The 17,919-nt window shown below is 28.5% G+C and overlaps 1 protein-coding gene across 1 annotated transcript; it reads left to right on the top strand.

Moving 5' to 3' along the window:
• The first annotated feature begins 15,389 nt into the window (after window positions 1-15,389).
• Window positions 15,390-15,809, top strand: LOC112803872 (heavy metal-associated isoprenylated plant protein 47-like). Its single transcript, XM_025847326.1, has 2 exons — window positions 15,390-15,450; window positions 15,526-15,809. The coding sequence occupies exons 1-2, from the start codon at window positions 15,390-15,392 to the stop codon at window positions 15,807-15,809; spliced, it is 345 nt and encodes a 114-aa protein (XP_025703111.1).
• Window positions 15,810-17,919: the final 2,110 nt, after the last annotated feature.

Here is a 17,919-nt window from a genome sequence, read left to right as displayed (position 1 = left end):
GAGTGTAAAGAAGGTTGATCGGTCCATATGTCTATGCTGAATGGAACTATGGGTACAAATTATTGGATCCTTTAACTAATTATATAATTTCCATTGTTATAAGCTAAGCAAGTTTGATGCATAATTTGGTTTTACTTGTGACCGGGGTTTTTCTATTTGGCTGCATTTTATTCCAGGGATTAAGTTTCGAATCAATAATAAACCATTTAAGGTTAGTTCTTATATATATATATATACTTGATTATGGATAATCAGTTTTAACTTTGTTCTTTAGGTTGAGAATCTGAAAGTATGCAATATATAAAAGTACGAAAAGAACCTTTTGTCCATTATAAAATTCACAATATAGAAAATTTTCAAGGCACCTTAGAATTCAAAACAAGAAGAAAAATAGATATTTATGAATAGATTACAAATTAAGAAGCATGTTGCATACATCCTAAAAAAATTCAAAATTATCTAGCATAGTTCAATCACGCAGATTTGAATGTAATAAGCAAGTTTTATATTCCTTTAGGAGGGAGTGCTTGGTAGAATGTCTTGCACAATGCTATCTGGTTGACCCTCTACAATAACCCGATTAAAATTTAGTGATTACTATAAGCGTTTCTTTTTTTTCATACTATATGCTAGAAATCTGGTCTTAATGGTTTTAAGAAAAATTCAAGTTTTGGAACTCACCAACGGTGACTTTTTTAAGTCCAGGAAGATCAACCATTGTTAGAATAAAAGCTGCCAAAATCACCAAATTAAATGGATGAAACGAATCTTTTAAACTTGAAAATATATGAAGGATGCATGATAATGTTACTGCTGAAAAGAAAATGATTGCTACTAAGTATGTTCTATAAATCTGGTCTTACCATGAGGGGAGTAGATACTAAGATGGATAGGAACAGAAGAAATGCCCTTGGAGTGACTAGTTTCTCTGTCAATCTCATCAGAGATCTCTTGCCAAACGGCAGTTAAAGAAAAGGAAAATTAGTATCCACTAAAGAGTGTACTCTTGAATGAATCTAGGAAACTAAACTTCTAAATTTGTAGGACTGTACAGGTTAACAAGAGTTTGAGAACTCTTGATTGTTATTATTATTAGAACAGGTTATCACTTAGTTATTACAAAATAATTGTAAGCAACATTTATCAGATTAAGTACAATACATACATGACAGGGGAAATGAGAAATAAAAGACTGATTATTGAAAAGGAAAAAATAGTTTATGTTACAGAATTATCAAACTCAGTAAACTTTCTTAGAAAATGCGTAAATTTTGCATACTCCCTCCTTTTATCAATCTTATGGAACTGAAAAGTGGTCACTAGATAAGCTAGTTCTCCAATTACAATAACAACATACAAAAGACAAAAATATTAAGGAAACCACTACAAATTATTAAACATGATTAAGATAAATACATGTCACTGTGACATGGTAAAATTAATCCAGCATACCATCCAGGCCAGTTTTCGGCCCAAATTTTTTGCCTATTTAGAGAAGTAGGTATAAATTGGTCATAATAAAACGAGTTATAGGTATCTATCTGCAAAATAATTGTGAACAGTCAGTGTATCACTTAAATATGATTAGCATTATAGAAATACAAAATGAAAAGAAAACTTATTTTCATATAAATAATAAAAATCTAAGAATTATGCAGTACAAAAAAGCTGAATTAGTACTTTTCGTTACTTATTTATTGTTTGCTATGTCTAAAGCAAAAGAAAGAAAGAAATAATGAACCAAAAGGCAAAACAACATGATACCTCCTTTGAACAAAGACATTGACATTTCAATCGTCGCTACTATCTCTTCGAGATGAAATTTCACTTGCCACATGCAATAAGAAGAAAACAGCAGCCTGGATGAATTAAAGCAACCTTGTGAGACGTCCCCAATAACAAATTCCTGTGAGTAGTTCTTTAAAAATCTCCAGTCATGAGGTCTTGTGGACTTAGAGGCAGATTCAGTCATTGAGGGATTCAAGGAACATGGGTTTTCAGAATTTTTGCCAGTTTCATGAGACAAAATAGAATTGTCTCCTGCAGAATTTTCTGTAACAACAATTTCTGATACAGCTGGCCCAAAACTTTCTTTCTCTTGATTTTGGGTTTCTTCTTCTTCGTCTTGCACTTGATTTCCTGCATCACAATCTTTCAAAATACTTTGAACCAAGTTAGTGTCACAAAAGGTAACATGTATGGCCTCCTCTATAATTCTAGCATCTTGATGATAAACTCTATAGGCTTTACTAGTTATGGAATATCCTACAAATAAACATTCATATGCCTTTGGATCAAATTTACCCAAGTTTTCTTTATTATTTAAGACAAAACACTTGCATCCAAAGATATATAAATAGTTCAAGTTTAGTGGGTGACCTTTCCAAAATTCATAAGGAGTTTTCTTCAAAAATTTCCTTATGATTGTTCTATTCAAAATATGGCAAGCTATGTTAACAGTTTCAGCCTAAAGAATTTTGGAACATTGCTTTCACAAAGCATAGCTCTTGCCATTTCTTGAATACTCCTGTTTCTTCTTTCAATAACACCATTTTGTTGTGGTGTTTTTGGATAAAAGAAATTTTGTGATATTCCAAATTTCTCACAAAAGGATTCAAAAGATTGATTTTGAAATTCGGTTCCATGGTCACTTATTGAAGCTATCTTTAAATTCTTTTCATTTTGAATTTTCTTGCTAAATATTTCAAAAGCCAAAAATGCTTCATTTTTGTGTGCAATAAATAAAACCCAACCAAACCTTGTGCAGTCATCCATAATCACTAACCCATAATGTTTACCACCTAAGCTTTGAGTTCTTGTTGGACCAAATAAATCAATATGTAGCAATTCAAGTGATCTTTTAGTAAAGTTGTCTTCCTTTGATTTAAATGAACTCTTTGTTTGTTTTCCCATTTGACAAGTATCACAGTAATGCCTTTGTCAAATTTTATCAAATGAAGACCTCTTACTAATCCTTTTTTGAAAAGCTTGTTTATTTGAAACATACTAGCATGACCTAATCTCTTGTGTCATATCCACTTTTCAGATTCTTTAGAGTAAAAACAAGCAATATTTTGATCTTTTAGTTCATCTAGTGTAAGTCCATACACATTATCACAACGCTTAGTTATAAACAATACATCGTTGGTCTTTTCATTCACAACATAGTATTCCAATCTTTTAAAAATCACCAAATAATCCAAATCACACAATTGACTTATGTTCAAAATATTATGCCTTAAACCATTAACCAAAAAGACATCATCAATGAAAGTAGAGTGATTGTTACCTACTTTTCTAACAGCAACAATTTTACTTTTTTCATCATCTCCAAAGGTCACAAAACCTCCATCATACTTGTTTAGTTTGATGAAGAAAGTTGACCTTCCAGTCATGTGCCTAGAACATCCACTATCCAAGTACCACATATCTTTCTTTTTCTTGGATGCCAGGCAAATCTGCATAAGATTTCAATCAATCTTAGGTATCCAAATTAATTTAGATCATTTGAAGTTAATTCACCTTAGCTGTCCAAGTGCATTAAAGTCATACAAACAACATTATAAGTTCGGTTTCCTACTTTTCTTTTTTCAATGAAGCATTGTAAGTAAGAATGACTTGTTTTCTTACAATTAAGGCAATCATTTTTTGATGCATGTTGCTGAAAGTGATTTAAATTTTTATGCTGGAAATGATTAAAAGGTTGAGGTTTTCTTATTTTTGAAGAATGGTTGTTTCTCTTGACAAATATATTTTTGTTGACTTTGTTTCTTTTTGCAAGATCATTCGAATCAGAATTTTTGAAAACATATGGGCTTCTTCAAAAAGAGGTTCTTTTGTGAAACTGTGGAGTTTTGAAAACAACCTCATTTTTTGATACATAGCCTAGACCCGACTTGTTTGATGTAGGTTCGGTCCTTGAAGATGATGTAGTTTCATCAAAATAATATTTTTTAAATTCCTCTTCATAGGTGGGAACATGTCCCAGCCAGATTTATTTATGATAGATTTTGTTTTTTGAAGAAGAGGCTATAAATTTTGTTGAAGAATTATCAAAAACTACATTATCTTTTGTCACATATCCTAACTTAGATTTTTCAAACAATGGTCTTTGATTTGCAAGTAATTTGTCTAAGTTGCTAGAACTTTGAGCAAATTTTGCTAAATCACTATTCAATCGTTTAATCATTTTATTTAATCTTTCATTTTCAGCAATAAGCTCTTGAGAAGGATCCATAATGTGCTTTCCTTTTAGTTTCTCAAGTTCAGATTTCAGAAATCTATTTTCTTCAATAATATCCAAAGCATATTCGATTTTCTTCACTTTTTCTCTCAAAAAATTATTTTCAACTTTCAACATTTCTTTTTCAGACTTGCAATTGTTATATTTGTTCAGTAATTTTTTAGAATTGAGGGTGAGATCATATATGATAACATGTAAATCATCTATAGATAAGTCATAGTAATTTACCTCATCAAGTTGATCCTCACCAGCCATGAAGCAGATTTGAGCTTCGCATTTGGGGTCTTCTTCCTCATCCGAATCGTTCTCAAGATCTTCCCAAAATGCCATGAGCACTCTCTTCTTTTCTTTATTTCCTTTATCCTCCTTTTTGAGTTTCGGACAGTTGTACTTGAGATGCCCAGCCTCCTTGCAGTTGTGACAAATCACTTTGATAATGTCCTTCTTGTACTCCTTTAAACTTGAGCCCTTGTGCTTACCTTTTTTTCTCATTAGCCTTCTAAGTCTCCTAGCAAAAAACACAAGTTCATCATCTGAAAAATTGTCACTAGAATTACTTTCTTTTGATTCAATTTTTTATTTAAAGGCTATTTCCTTTTTCTTTGAGTCTTGGCTATTGTGTGTGTTTCTTTTGATTCAATTTTTTATTTAGGACAGTGACTTTTGTTTTTCATTCCTTTGTGAGGTTTCTAAGAACTTTTCTCACTAGGTTTTGTTCTGTGTGAGTTAAACCCATAGCATCAAGGTTGTTTATTATGATTGAAAATCTCTCAAACATTTGATCAATACTTTCTCCATCCTTCATGTTGAACATCTCATACTCTTTTTGCAGCATATCAATCATCGTTTCTTTGACTTGCTTGGTGCCTTCATGTGTAACTTGGAGTTTCTCTCAGATTTATTTGGCCGTCTTGCATCTTGACACCTTTCGATACTCCTCAAAGCTGATAGCACAGTGTAAAAGGTTGATGGCTTTAGTGTTCAGCTCCACTTTTTTCTTGTCATCGTCATTCCTTCAATTTCTTCTTTTGGAGTCACTACTCCATCAGCACTTGTCTTTATTGGAATCTTGAGGCCGCTCACAATAATCTTCCATATGTTATAATCAATGAATTGGATGAAGATCTGCATCCTTTCTTTCCAGTAGGCATAGTTCTTCCTTGACTCTAGATACCAATTGAAGGTTTTAGAAGGCTTAGAGAGGGGGGTTGAATCTATGGCCTTCTTTTACTTTAATGAGTTAATCTTTCAATCATAAACTTTTACTTAGAATCTGTTTGAACTGTGTAGCGAAAATTTTATGAGACAATTTTGTTTTGTCTCATAAATATCATAAAATAGAACTCTGAGAAAGAGAAGAGAAATAACACATGCATGTATTCTGGTTCAGTTGCCTTGTGTAATGCAACCTGCTACATCCAATCTCCACCACAACAGTGGTGGAATTTCCACTATAGTTAAAGTATTACATACACCAATTCTTAGGATTCACTCAATCCTTTCTTTCTCAAGTTCTCATCTAACTTGACTTGGTTATGCAAATACCTAATTCTTTACTCTAAGTGCTAACCCAACTTAGAAAGGGGCACCTCACAGGTACAAGACACAAGATATAAGAAACAACCTAAAGAAATTTGAAATCACTCTAGGCTTTTCTCTCAAGTATTTCACTCAGCCTTTTATCACTCATAGGCTTTTTCTTGATTCCTCTCTTTCAGCCTTTTTCCTCTCAAGAAATTACAGAAAGATATACATTGAAAATAAAATACATACTGTAGAACATGAAGGAGATTGATGCATTAATAGCCTCTGTTGCTATAAGTTGAATCGGATTCAATTGCTTCTGATTAAGTTCTTTATCTTGGCAGAATGCTTCTTTTACTAGAAAACACTGTCCAAAGTTGATGAACTCTTCACAGAGGAACTCTTCACAGATGAACTCTTCAGAACAATTTCAAAATCTGGTTCTCTCTCTCCTTGGTCTTCAAAAAACAAAACTTTCTTTTTGTACCTCTTCACCATTGCTGTCTTGTTTTCTTCTGAGTCAACTCCTTGAGTTGTGTGCCTCTCAAGCTTGTCATTTCACTTTCTTCTATTAACCCCCAAATTAGAAATTTCCATTCTGATTTTCTTCTTAATCGAGGTCAACTGAGCAGCAAGGATTGTTGTTCAGTGATAAGCCCCAAATCCATACCATTAAGAATGTGCTTTGGCTCCAAGTAACTTTGTGAACCATTGATTTACAACAACATAGATCAGAGATTTCTTTCTCCATTATTCCCAAAATGGTGTCGCAGAAAGTTGGAAAAGGAGTGAAGAAAATAAATTGCATGCAAATGGAAATAAATCACCTTTAACTTCTGACTAAGCTTAGCTTGTTTTGATTTGGGTGATTAGACATTTACTTTTGTACTCTACCTTTCTAGTGAATGAACCAGGAAAAGGCTTTCTTCTCTTTCTTCATGCTCTCAGTCCATGTGATTTCTTTGTTATTTCTCTTTGGGCTTAGGTTTTGCACTTCATATACCTCAGCAGCTTTTATTTCTTTGTTCCATTTGAGTTGGGCTGCTCTATTTTATTTCTTTAGCCTGTAACACTAATTAAACATAATAAAAAATTAATTGGGTGTTTAACTCAATAAACTAATATTTGTCATCATTAATTTAAGATTAGTTAATTTCTTAACTCAACATACCTCTTCCCACCGTATTGTTCTGTTGTGTTTATTTTCTTTAACTATGATTTTCTGTTCTTGATCTTGTTAAGTTGCTATTTTGCTAAATTGTTGGGTTGTTGTGTTTGAATTTACTGGATTGAGAGTGAGATTGTTCTTGTTTTTTTATCGAGTTGTTGAATTTTCTATTTAGGTATTGTTCTTGCTTATTTGCTAAATTCAATAAATTTTTGTTGTGTGTATCTATTGTTGTTAATTTGCTAATGATCTAAATTGTTGTAGTTAGGATTTTTGAGATTGAGATTGTTCTTATTTCTTGTTATTAGGATGTTGGATTTGCTATTTGCTGGATTTGCTATTGTTTGTGATTTTTGAGATTGAGATTATTAGCTGGATTTGCTATTGTTGTGTACTTATTATTTGTCTGAGATTGTTGGGTTGTGTTTTTGCTAATTTATAAAATTGTTGTTGTGATCTTTGAGATTGTTGGGTGGTTGTTATCTTTTTGCTGTTGTGCTGGATTTTTTTGTGCTTTGCTGTTCACTGTTATATTTTTTGGTGTTCAATTAAGTCAATTAAAACTATGCTTAGATTGTTTAGTTAATTTAGCATATAAATTTTGCTAATTATGCATTTCTTAATTCCTAAATTAAGACTTGCACTAGTTTCTTTCCTAATAACAACCTATGTGACTAATTTTGCACTGTCATGAACTTATCTATTCACTTTATAGGCATGCACTTGGTGGATTTGATGGGAGCACAATGGTGTCAACTGTTGAAGTGTTTGATTCTCGTCATGAAGCATGAATAACCAGGGAACAAATGAATCATTCTAATTGCAAAGCACAATTGTGTCTACTAACATTAATCTTAGTTGTAATTCAGTGGTACCTATTCTATGCTGTGCTAACTGAATGTGTCTATATATAATAATCGGTAGGTGGAGAATTATAAAGAAGTAACTTTTTAATGATGTCATATAAAAGTTCTTCATAAGCATTTTTATCTAATCTTGAATGAATGTTTGTTTATCCTCGACTCTAGATTGTCAACTATAAATAAATATATCAACATTCATTTATTATTTTTTATTATAATACATAAAATATTCTTGATTTTGTTATTGTTATTTGATTCTTGAATTTGTATTTGGACGAGATTATAATATTGTGGTTGATGTAATATATTTAATTTCGATGATATTTTAAAGTTTATATTAGACTATAATTATGTTTTAGTATGTCTATTTATATTTTATTTATTATTTTATTATAAAACGATTATTTCGGTTGGACTACGATTGAACTGATTGAACCAGTAAATCAATGAATCAATAGCTAGAGCGGTTTACTAACCGGTTCAATTTTCAGAACTTTGCAGTTCATAGAAAAATAAAAAATCACAGTTCACAGTAATGAAAAATTATTCAATTATAGTTAAAAAAAGATTACCTAGAAGCCTTGAACAGAGCACACAAGATGAAGACACCGAGACAAAGAGCACTTTCGAACGGAACAGTGGCTGTGGTAGAACAGAGCTAGCGTCGGCGGGACCGTGGCTGTGCGATGGAGACTTCCACGTTCTCATGGTGGCTGCGCGATGGAGGCGAAGAAAGGTTGCGATATGGCCGTTGCACGATGGAGGGGAAGTGAGGGAACAGGCGATGGCTGTTCGAAGTTGAAAGTTCCGACAATGGCGGTAGTAAGCGGTGGTTGGACGGAAGTGAGGGAAGACCAAAAGCTCGATGAGAGGAGCTCTGAACTGAGTGTGAGAGAGGTAGAGAACGCATTCCTGGAGTCTGGAGTTAGGGCTGAACTGGAATGGAATAGTGAAGTTAGGGTTCAGTACAACTAAAACAACAACATTTGCTTTCTAATTCAAAAAATCGGCCGAATCATGGTTCGATTTAACCAACTAATTCGACAGTTCAATGATGTTTTTTAAATTGAAAATTTTAATATTTGACTGATTCATTTTTTTACAGCAATTCGCAATTTAACCGATTTAACTAGTTGATTCGAACCGGTTTTTAGAATCTTGATCTTAATACTATTTTTCCTTGGAACACTATGAATTCAGTGGCGGAGCTTAATTCAGACAAGGGGTGGCCATGGCCCTCCAAACTTTTTATAAAAAAATTAGTAGTATTTTTTCAAAAGATAAAAAATAATTCAATTGGTTTAAATACTTTATTATGACTCAAAGTACTCAATAAGTTCAATAAATAACACTTTCTCTATCTTTAAGTTTACATATAAAAAATTAGATATTTTTATTTATTTAATTTAATATTATTTTATATTTTACTATTTATTTAATTTAATTTTTTATATAATAAAAAATAATAGAATATTCAATAAGTAATAATATTATTATATTGTATAAATTGATAAAAAAATTCAATAAATATTATAAATTTTAATATTTGTCCTTCTAATTTCTTCTTTAAATATTCTACAGGATATATATTCAAATTTTTATATAAAATAATAATGAAAAATCAAAGAATTGATGCATTTTTTAAGAGGAAGACTAATATTTAAAAAGGAAAACATATAATTTTTATAGTATCAACACCTGTAGATAATTCTTCTACTTTAATGAATCACGAAAAAAATGAGATGCAACCTTTAAAAATTCAAAAAATTACCTTAGTTTTTTAGAACGAGACCCTGAAAAATGGCTTTAAATTTGGCAATATTACCCAAGCCAGAGAAATTAGATTAGATGAAATATCACCCAAGCCAAAAAAATTAGATTAGACGAATTTATCTTAAATGAGTCCATATCAAAAATATTTTGACAATTATCTTCTATGTGGTCTCCCAAAATTTTATTTTAAGTTCCGGTACTGACTATGATTGCTTCAAAGAGATACGATGGCTTGGCGTTGGCAGTGAGGGACTCTTGGATTTCGAATGTAGCCTGCTTGATAAGTTTATATATATATATATATATATATATATATATATCTTATGATGACAAAAGACTAGTTGGACTAGTCCAAACTCTTGGCCTTGTTTGATGCACGTCTATAATGTACGAATCCTAATACAAATATAGAATATAATACGATATAGAATATGCAGATATATAATTTATGCAGATACATAATTTAAATTTTTATAAATTAAAATATGACATATATAAATATAAAATATTTTTTTGAATACATTATAATAATATTTTAATATTTTATTGTTATTAAAATATAAATTAATTTTTAATTATTTTTATATTTTTTTAATTATATAAAATATTTAAATTTTTTTGTTTTAATAATTAATAATATATATTATTTTTAAACTCATTTAAAAATACATATTAAGAATAAGACTAGATACATTGATATATAATGATATTTAGATGTGTCCAATAATATTCGAAATAGAATTTTTTGTTATGATATAATTAAACACAAAAAATAAACATATCGAATGAATATCAATAAATATGGCATTTAAAATATGTATGACATATAGACACGACAAATTAAAAAAAATATTGGTGTTTCATACATGTACTTATTAGTCTTGGATGCCCAAATTTGACAAATGAAAAGCCCAATTATCAAGTATGGTAAGAATTGTCTGTAAAAAAAATTTATCTCAACGAAAAAAATAAAAGCAAATCCATCTAAAAAAGTCTTAAAACACCTTGATTCAACTCTTTTTCAAGGTCTATATAAACACCATTGAAGACAATATATAAGTGAAGTTTCGAATTTGAAGAACACATCCTGTATATATGGTTGCAAAAACATTAAATGTGTCTTTCTAATCCTATCTTCAGGTCTTGTTTTGAATATTGTAAATACAAATGACTTCTTTAATACAAATAATTCTTTTTGGCTTAATCATTGGCTCCTTAGTAGTATATTCACTTTTATGTTGAGTTTGGTAAAACTTTTTCAAAAGCAAGCACTTTATTTTACTTTTAGTAAATTAAAAAATTTAAATACTTGTATTTACCGATTTTAAAAGTTAGGGATGCTTTTAAAAGCACCTAAGCAGGAGCTTTTCAAAATTAGTTTGTGTTTATTAAATTTTATTTATTTTTTCGCACATATTTCCTGCTATGCCATTAAAATCCTCATATATTTCTAATTTCTCATCTTAACCTTCACAAATTCTAACACAGTTTTCTTCGTATATTTTTTATTTTTCAACCCATTCTTCACAAATTCCAACACAAATACATCTCTATCAGATATTAGATATAAACTTCTATCTATTTATATTATTTTTTGTTTTTGTATTTTTTAATAGATCTATTATGTTTATTTGTTTTTTATCTGTTCTTTGAAATGTGAAGAGATTGACTTGGTTTATGAAAATCAATCATAAAATTTTCCTTGTCAAAATTATAATAACAACGTGTATATACATATGTAAATATAGATATATAATCATAAGAGTAGCTTATTTGAGATATGTGTCTCATTTTTTGTGATCTGTAAAGGTGAGCCAATATATATAGATGGGTAATGGATATACCCAGTACTAACATTGGATTACATACAAATTTTATTATTGACTAATGATAACTCTATTTATATTAGTACAATCAAGTAAATATTTAAACTATTAGTCTCTAAAATTTGAGTTATGTAATTTAGTATTTTTAATGATGATGTTTAGGATAAAATAAATTTTTATGATACTTATATAAAATTTTAAAGTTAAAAAATAAAAAAGTTTATTTATTATATTTATGTTTATTATGAATTTTTTATTTCAAAATTATTTTATTTTAAAATATTATATAAAATTTTAAAAAATTTAAAAAAAATAAATTATTCTTCGTCATAAACATGTTTATTATAATTTTTTTTAGGTAAAGGATTCGATGGTCCAAAACCTTTGGACCATTAAATGGTCCATAACAAAACATGTTTTTTAAGTTTTTCAATAACTGGCTGTTTTTAATTTTAATTACAAATTAACCCTATATATTTTATTTAATCATAAAAACTATTTTTTATTTTATAAATTATTATTTTATCATTCATCTATTATGTTTATTAATAATAAAAAATAAAAACAATAACGAATTATATCTTCCATTGATCGTAATTATTTTTTGGCAATCCCAATCTTATCTTTGATCTATTACATCCGTCGAGTATTTTGAAATCGTGTTTCTAAGAAAATCAATCGATTAAATTTCAAGTTTTTCATAACTCAATCGATTGGAGTTCAGGTTACTACAAAACAATCGATTGAAAGTTGCAAGGCGGTATGGTTTTCGCAAAAATCAATTGATTGAACGACTTGAATGTGAGTTTTTTATAATTCAATTGATTGTTTATATTACCCAATCGATTGAAAAGGCCGCTATTAAAATGATATATGAAGGTTTAATCGATTGGTACGAGAATACAATCGATTGAATTTTGTACGTGACTAATGGTATATTCCAATTCAATCGATTGATATGATCATTCAATCGATTGAAATATAACGTAAATAAGTTTTTTTCTGCATTCAATCGATTGGTAATGAATTTTGAATCATACCGTTCTCAATTTTTATATCGTTTCGATTGAGTTATGAAAAACCTGAAATTCAATTGATTGTTTTGTTAATCCAATCGATTGATTTTCTAAGAAACACGATTTTAAAATTAAAGATAAATTTTTAATCGATTGGAATTGCCAAAAAGTTATTACGATCAATGGAAGATCTAATTCGTTATTGTTTTTGTTTTTTATTATTAATAAATATAATAGATGAATGATAAAATAATAATTTATAAAATAAAAAATAGTTTTTATGATTAAAAAAATATATGGAGTTAATTTGTAATTAAAATTAAAAACGGACTATTTAACAGTTATTGAAAAACTTAAAAAACATGTTTTGTTATGGGACCATTTAATGGTCCAAACGTTCTAGGACCATCGAATCCGGTGCCTGGCTTGTACTTTTTAAAATTTAAAAGTCTAATATAACCTCATATGTTAATTAATTTTTAAATTTAATACTTACATTTATGTCTATTATACTATTTTAAAATTTTAAAAACTATTTTACCAAAGACAATTGATGTTGCTTGTGTTTATTAAAAGTTATTTTTAATTTGATTTACCAAACATAAATGTTACAATTTTTAAAAAGTCATCTTTTAAAAGTTAACTTTTATAAACTACTTTTGAAAAATAAAAAATTTACCAAATATAAATGTTACAACTTTTAAAAAATCATATTTTAAAAATTAACTTTTATAAACTACCTTTAAAAAATAAAAATTTTACCAAACATTAGTATTTCCATGCCCAATAATTATTGGGCCACTGAAGTAAGCTCTTGACCAACAGGAGAAATAGGTATCAACTACCAAAAGTTTATTTGACAAGTGAAGGTTGTTACGAGTGAATTTTGAATCAAAATTGCATGTGGGATATTAGGACTGATTGGAGGTGGCTTTGGGCATTGAAAATTCCTAAAATGATTGAATGGCAAACTTAAAGAACTAAGACATTAAATGTAAGATATTTTACATAAACATTTAACTACATAGTTTTGCTTTAATCTGTTCTGTTTTTCTCACCAAAAAAAAAAAAAAAAAAAAACCGGTTAGCCTAGTTACAGTTTTACAAACGTTACTCTAAATGTGACATTCCTTGAGACCAAATTTCTCTTAAATCTTTCTTTGTATGGTTCGTAGAAGATTTTATTATTACATCTCGCTCTCTTTGGGCCCATCAAAAGAGTTTACCAATTCAGCTTGATGCATTATTTCATTAGTTATACCCAAAACACACACCTTCCCCTTATTACTAGTCCCTTAATTATTTTTACTTTATTTACAGTTACACTATCAAGAGGAGAAAATACATATATGAATATTTACTTTATAAATTCTTAAAAAATGAAATAATTAAGATATTAAGAAACTACTACTATACACTCCACTATATATATAAAGAGAGAGGCAGAAAGTAAATAAGCACCTCATTCTAAAGTTTTACATGAAAAACCAATAAGAAAGGCTTGTTTCACCGATAGGTTTCAACAACACTTGTCTCCAATCATGAAGGTAACATCTCATATGACACTATATATTATATACATATAAATTATTTTCACATACATAAATATAATTAAAAAAATATTCAGCTACTAAATTATCTCAAACCGAATTTGTATACATATTTTTCATTTTTTAATTTACATAAATTGCTATAGGTGATAGGATTTTACAATTTGTTTATAAAATTCATACACTTACAATGATTTATGAGCGATATTTCTAACTTCCTTAACAAGTGGATACCGTTTTTTAAGGATATAAATTTTACATTTTTATTTCGTAAAACCTACAAATAAATTAAACCTGCAATAATTTATAAGCAAAATTTTAATTTCATTAATAAATTAATCGTTATAGCAGTTTCAATTTTAGGGTTATACATAAGATCCAACCCTTTGAAACAATTTATTGGTATAGGATCATTTTGTCGTTGTTATTTTTAATTCTCCGTATTATATATTAATTAAAGTCAATTAGATTACTATAATAAGGGAACATTGTCTTTGGAGAGTGATTAAAAAAATAACTTTGGTTTTGCCTAGTATTGATTTTATAGAGAGAGATATTGTTCTGAAATATTCAATTTCTAGTTTATCATATTAGCATCTACTTTACCATTTTGTATTGTAGTATGACATAATCTAATATCTTTTTTATCCTTTGAGTGAGTTAAACATTAATAAACACCTATATTTTTAATGGGTTTTCTTAAATATTACTTTAACAATACTCGTTAAAAGTTAAAAAAAAAAAAGGTTTTTGTAGAATTCAATAATATCCGTGTATTTATTGTCATTGAAATTTTATTTAAAAAAATATTTGTTATAGAAACTGTTTAGTTTTAAAAGTTTAATAACTATTAAAAATGATTAAAGAAAACTCTTTTATTATCCAGATACAATTTTTTAAATAAAATTAGAGTTTAGTTAACTTGTATCTAACATACGTAACTATTATAATTTTTTTTTAATTTTTTCTACTTTAATAAATAAACAACAAATGTATTATTGAAAATTTAAACTTTATCTTTTTTCTATACAAATTTTCTTATTTTGAAATTATTAAAAATATAATCATTCATATTGTTTCCTCTTATCAATTTAATATTTTGAGGGAAGTACTATCATAGAAATCTTAAAATGTGATTTTAGAGCATATATTAATTAAATTCATAAATAATTAAAAATAAATCAATTTGACATTTAATAATTAATATACTTGTAATTAATAATGTTTTAATTATAACTACTTAGCTTTGAATAAAGTGTGCATGACCACTTTAAACTTTAAATTTGCACATAAAGCTTCTAATTTTGTAGTAGCTAGCTAGCTATATATGTGGTTAATATCCTCAGGAAGTGTGATAAGTGATGACATGCATGTGAAACTAACTCTAAATATATGTATTCTTGTGCAGCAAAAAATAACCATAAAGATGCAATTGGATTGTGACAAATGCAGAAGCAAGGCACTCAAACTTGCATCTCAAGAAAAAGGTAACCACGTATTTTGTACACAATGATATAGTAATTAATGCTATGATTTCAATTCAATAATTAGTTATTATTCAGGTGTAAGCTCAGTGGCATTGGAAGGTGATGATAGAGACCAATTGGTGGTGACTGGAAAAGTTGATGCTGTGTGTTTGGTTAAGGTTCTTCGGAAGAAGTTTAAATGTGTAAACCTCGTGAGTGTCCAAGAATTGAAGGAGAATGATGATAACAAACGCAAGCAACATAATAATAATAATTGTGTTTGCTATTACACTACTCCTTCTGTTCCTTATTGCTACTATCCGGTTTCTTATAATTCTGATCCATCTCCTTCGGCTCCACCATGTGACAAATTATATTAAGATATTAATATAATTATTAATGATGATAATAATTATTATTTACTAGGTGTTCTCAGTTTGTTATATGTTAGTAGTTGCAAGAAATGAATGTACGAGTTAATTTATCATGTTCTATTTCTTTCTTTCAATTACTATAATTTTAAAAGTTAGTTGTGATATCCTTCATTTTAATATATCCTCATTATTAATTAATTAATTAATTAAGCAAAACAGAGCATGCTTTTGCTCTAGTCACATGAAAGTGTGTCACTTACACTTCATTATTCCATCACTTTAAATTAGTAAAATTCAATCCAATTGAAAAACTAATGTGATTCCTAATTTAGTCAATTCAACTTGGTCTTTCTAACAAACAGAAGAATAATTAGGTTTCTATTTGGAAGGATTGCTCTATATTTTGGGAATAATTGAAACAATATAGTCAATAGAGAATTACTAATGAATAGAAAAGATGACAAATTTTTTAATGGGCCGGGAAAAGTATTGTTTAAAGAATTCTGATAAATTATAAGTAATAGTGTAATTTAGAGAGAGTGATGAAATGTATTCGTAAATTTATTAGTTTTTACCTTTTATCCAAAGTTAATTTTTGTATTAGTTACATTTCAACATTAAGTAAATATAATTAGTAGCTATAAAATATAGCCATTAATAAAAATTATAGTTAATTAACTTTATTTATCAATATCAGTCAATTTTTTACATATTATTTTAATTATCTTAAATTTTAAATTATAAATATTTAACTCTAAATACGAAATTATAAATCTAAACTTTAAAATTGGCTAATGTTAACTAACCAAAAATTAATTTTATATATATATATATATATATATATATATGTGTGTATATATATATATATTTAAAAAAACGAAATTCACACACAAATGCAATTAAAAAATTTTTAGAACTTGCCAATTATATCTGATCACTCTCACCAAAAATATAATTAATTTGCTAAACTAGTAATTTAAACATTATTAAATATATAATTATTTATATAGTTTTTTTATTCAATTAAATTTTTGAGATAAATAATTTCATAATATGGTGTTAGAATTTCTATTCTATTACCTAAAGCTTTAAAGTTCATAATATGGGGTTAGAATTTCTATTTTAACATAATGCATACAAAAGATAAATAAGGCTAGCAAAAATTTATGCAAACAAAAAAAAAATTCTTGCGTGACAGGCATGTTAGACATCTAAGCATTTAAATACTTTTTTTATTAACTTAAAATTTTGGAATAGGTAATTTTATGATACATATAATCCACTGACTTGGCTCCTCTTTATCGTCTCTACATTCCAATAAAAACAAATGCTACAGTATAGAAAAAAATTCCTTCTACAGCTGTAAAAAATATGTGTCGCATTGCTGTAAAAGAATCTTTCATTGTACGTCACATCTGGCAATGAAGATTTGGGTACAGGGGCTGCAATGTTGCAAGGGTTTTGCAGGTGGGTAGCTGGGGAAAGATAAAAGAATAGTTGTTTGTTAATTAGAATTAAGCATGCTTAAATCTAGGTGTAAGTGTAATAAGATATCGTTAATATACTGAGTCGGGCGCTACGTGGCACGAGTTTTGAACTTACCTTTTGGGCCTTGTAAATCAGTTGTAAGATAGAGTGTTTTTTTATAGCTTCGGAAAAGAGAGATTTTTGGGCCATAAAGAGAAATTTTAATTTAGATGGGTTTTATAGTTTTAGTGTGAGCCTCAAAAAACTAGAACCCAGAGAAGAAGTTTTGTTTTTGCTGCGGGTTAAAATAGCCCACTGTTGTTAACCAAAAAAAAAATAGCCCACTGTGTTAACAAATGGAAAATAACATAGTTTTCTAAGAGTTGATTTCAAATGCAGAAATGTACCCATTCGTAAAAAAATACAGAATTTTTGTGATGAAATCAACAGAATAATGTGGTCACATATAGGGGTGGTAATAGGTAGGGTAGGGTAGACTTTACCCGCGAGTTGAGTTTTTAACTAACACTCAACTCTATCCTATTTGTGGATTGAAAAATACCCAATTCTAACTTTATCCGTGCTCAACCTGCGGGTATCCGACCCTACTTGCGAGTTGACAAAAAAAATATTATAATGATATAAGTAT

Source organism: Arachis hypogaea, chromosome 5 (genome assembly GCF_003086295.3).
Source record: "Arachis hypogaea cultivar Tifrunner chromosome 5, arahy.Tifrunner.gnm2.J5K5, whole genome shotgun sequence".
NCBI classification, from domain to species: Eukaryota; Viridiplantae; Streptophyta; class Magnoliopsida; order Fabales; family Fabaceae; genus Arachis; species Arachis hypogaea.
Note: the sequence above shows the minus strand (reverse complement) of the source record. Positions and strands in the feature narration are given on the sequence as shown.

Bases quoted from the DNA above. Each gene is read 5' to 3' on its own strand.
- LOC112803872 (XM_025847326.1), top strand. From the start codon at position 15,390: ATGCAATTGGATTGTGACAAATGCAGAAGCAAGGCACTCAAACTTGCA. The intron at 15,451-15,525 runs GTAACCACGTAT...GTTATTATTCAG, and splicing joins ACTTGCATCTCAAGAAAAAG to GTGTAAGCTCAGTGGCATTG.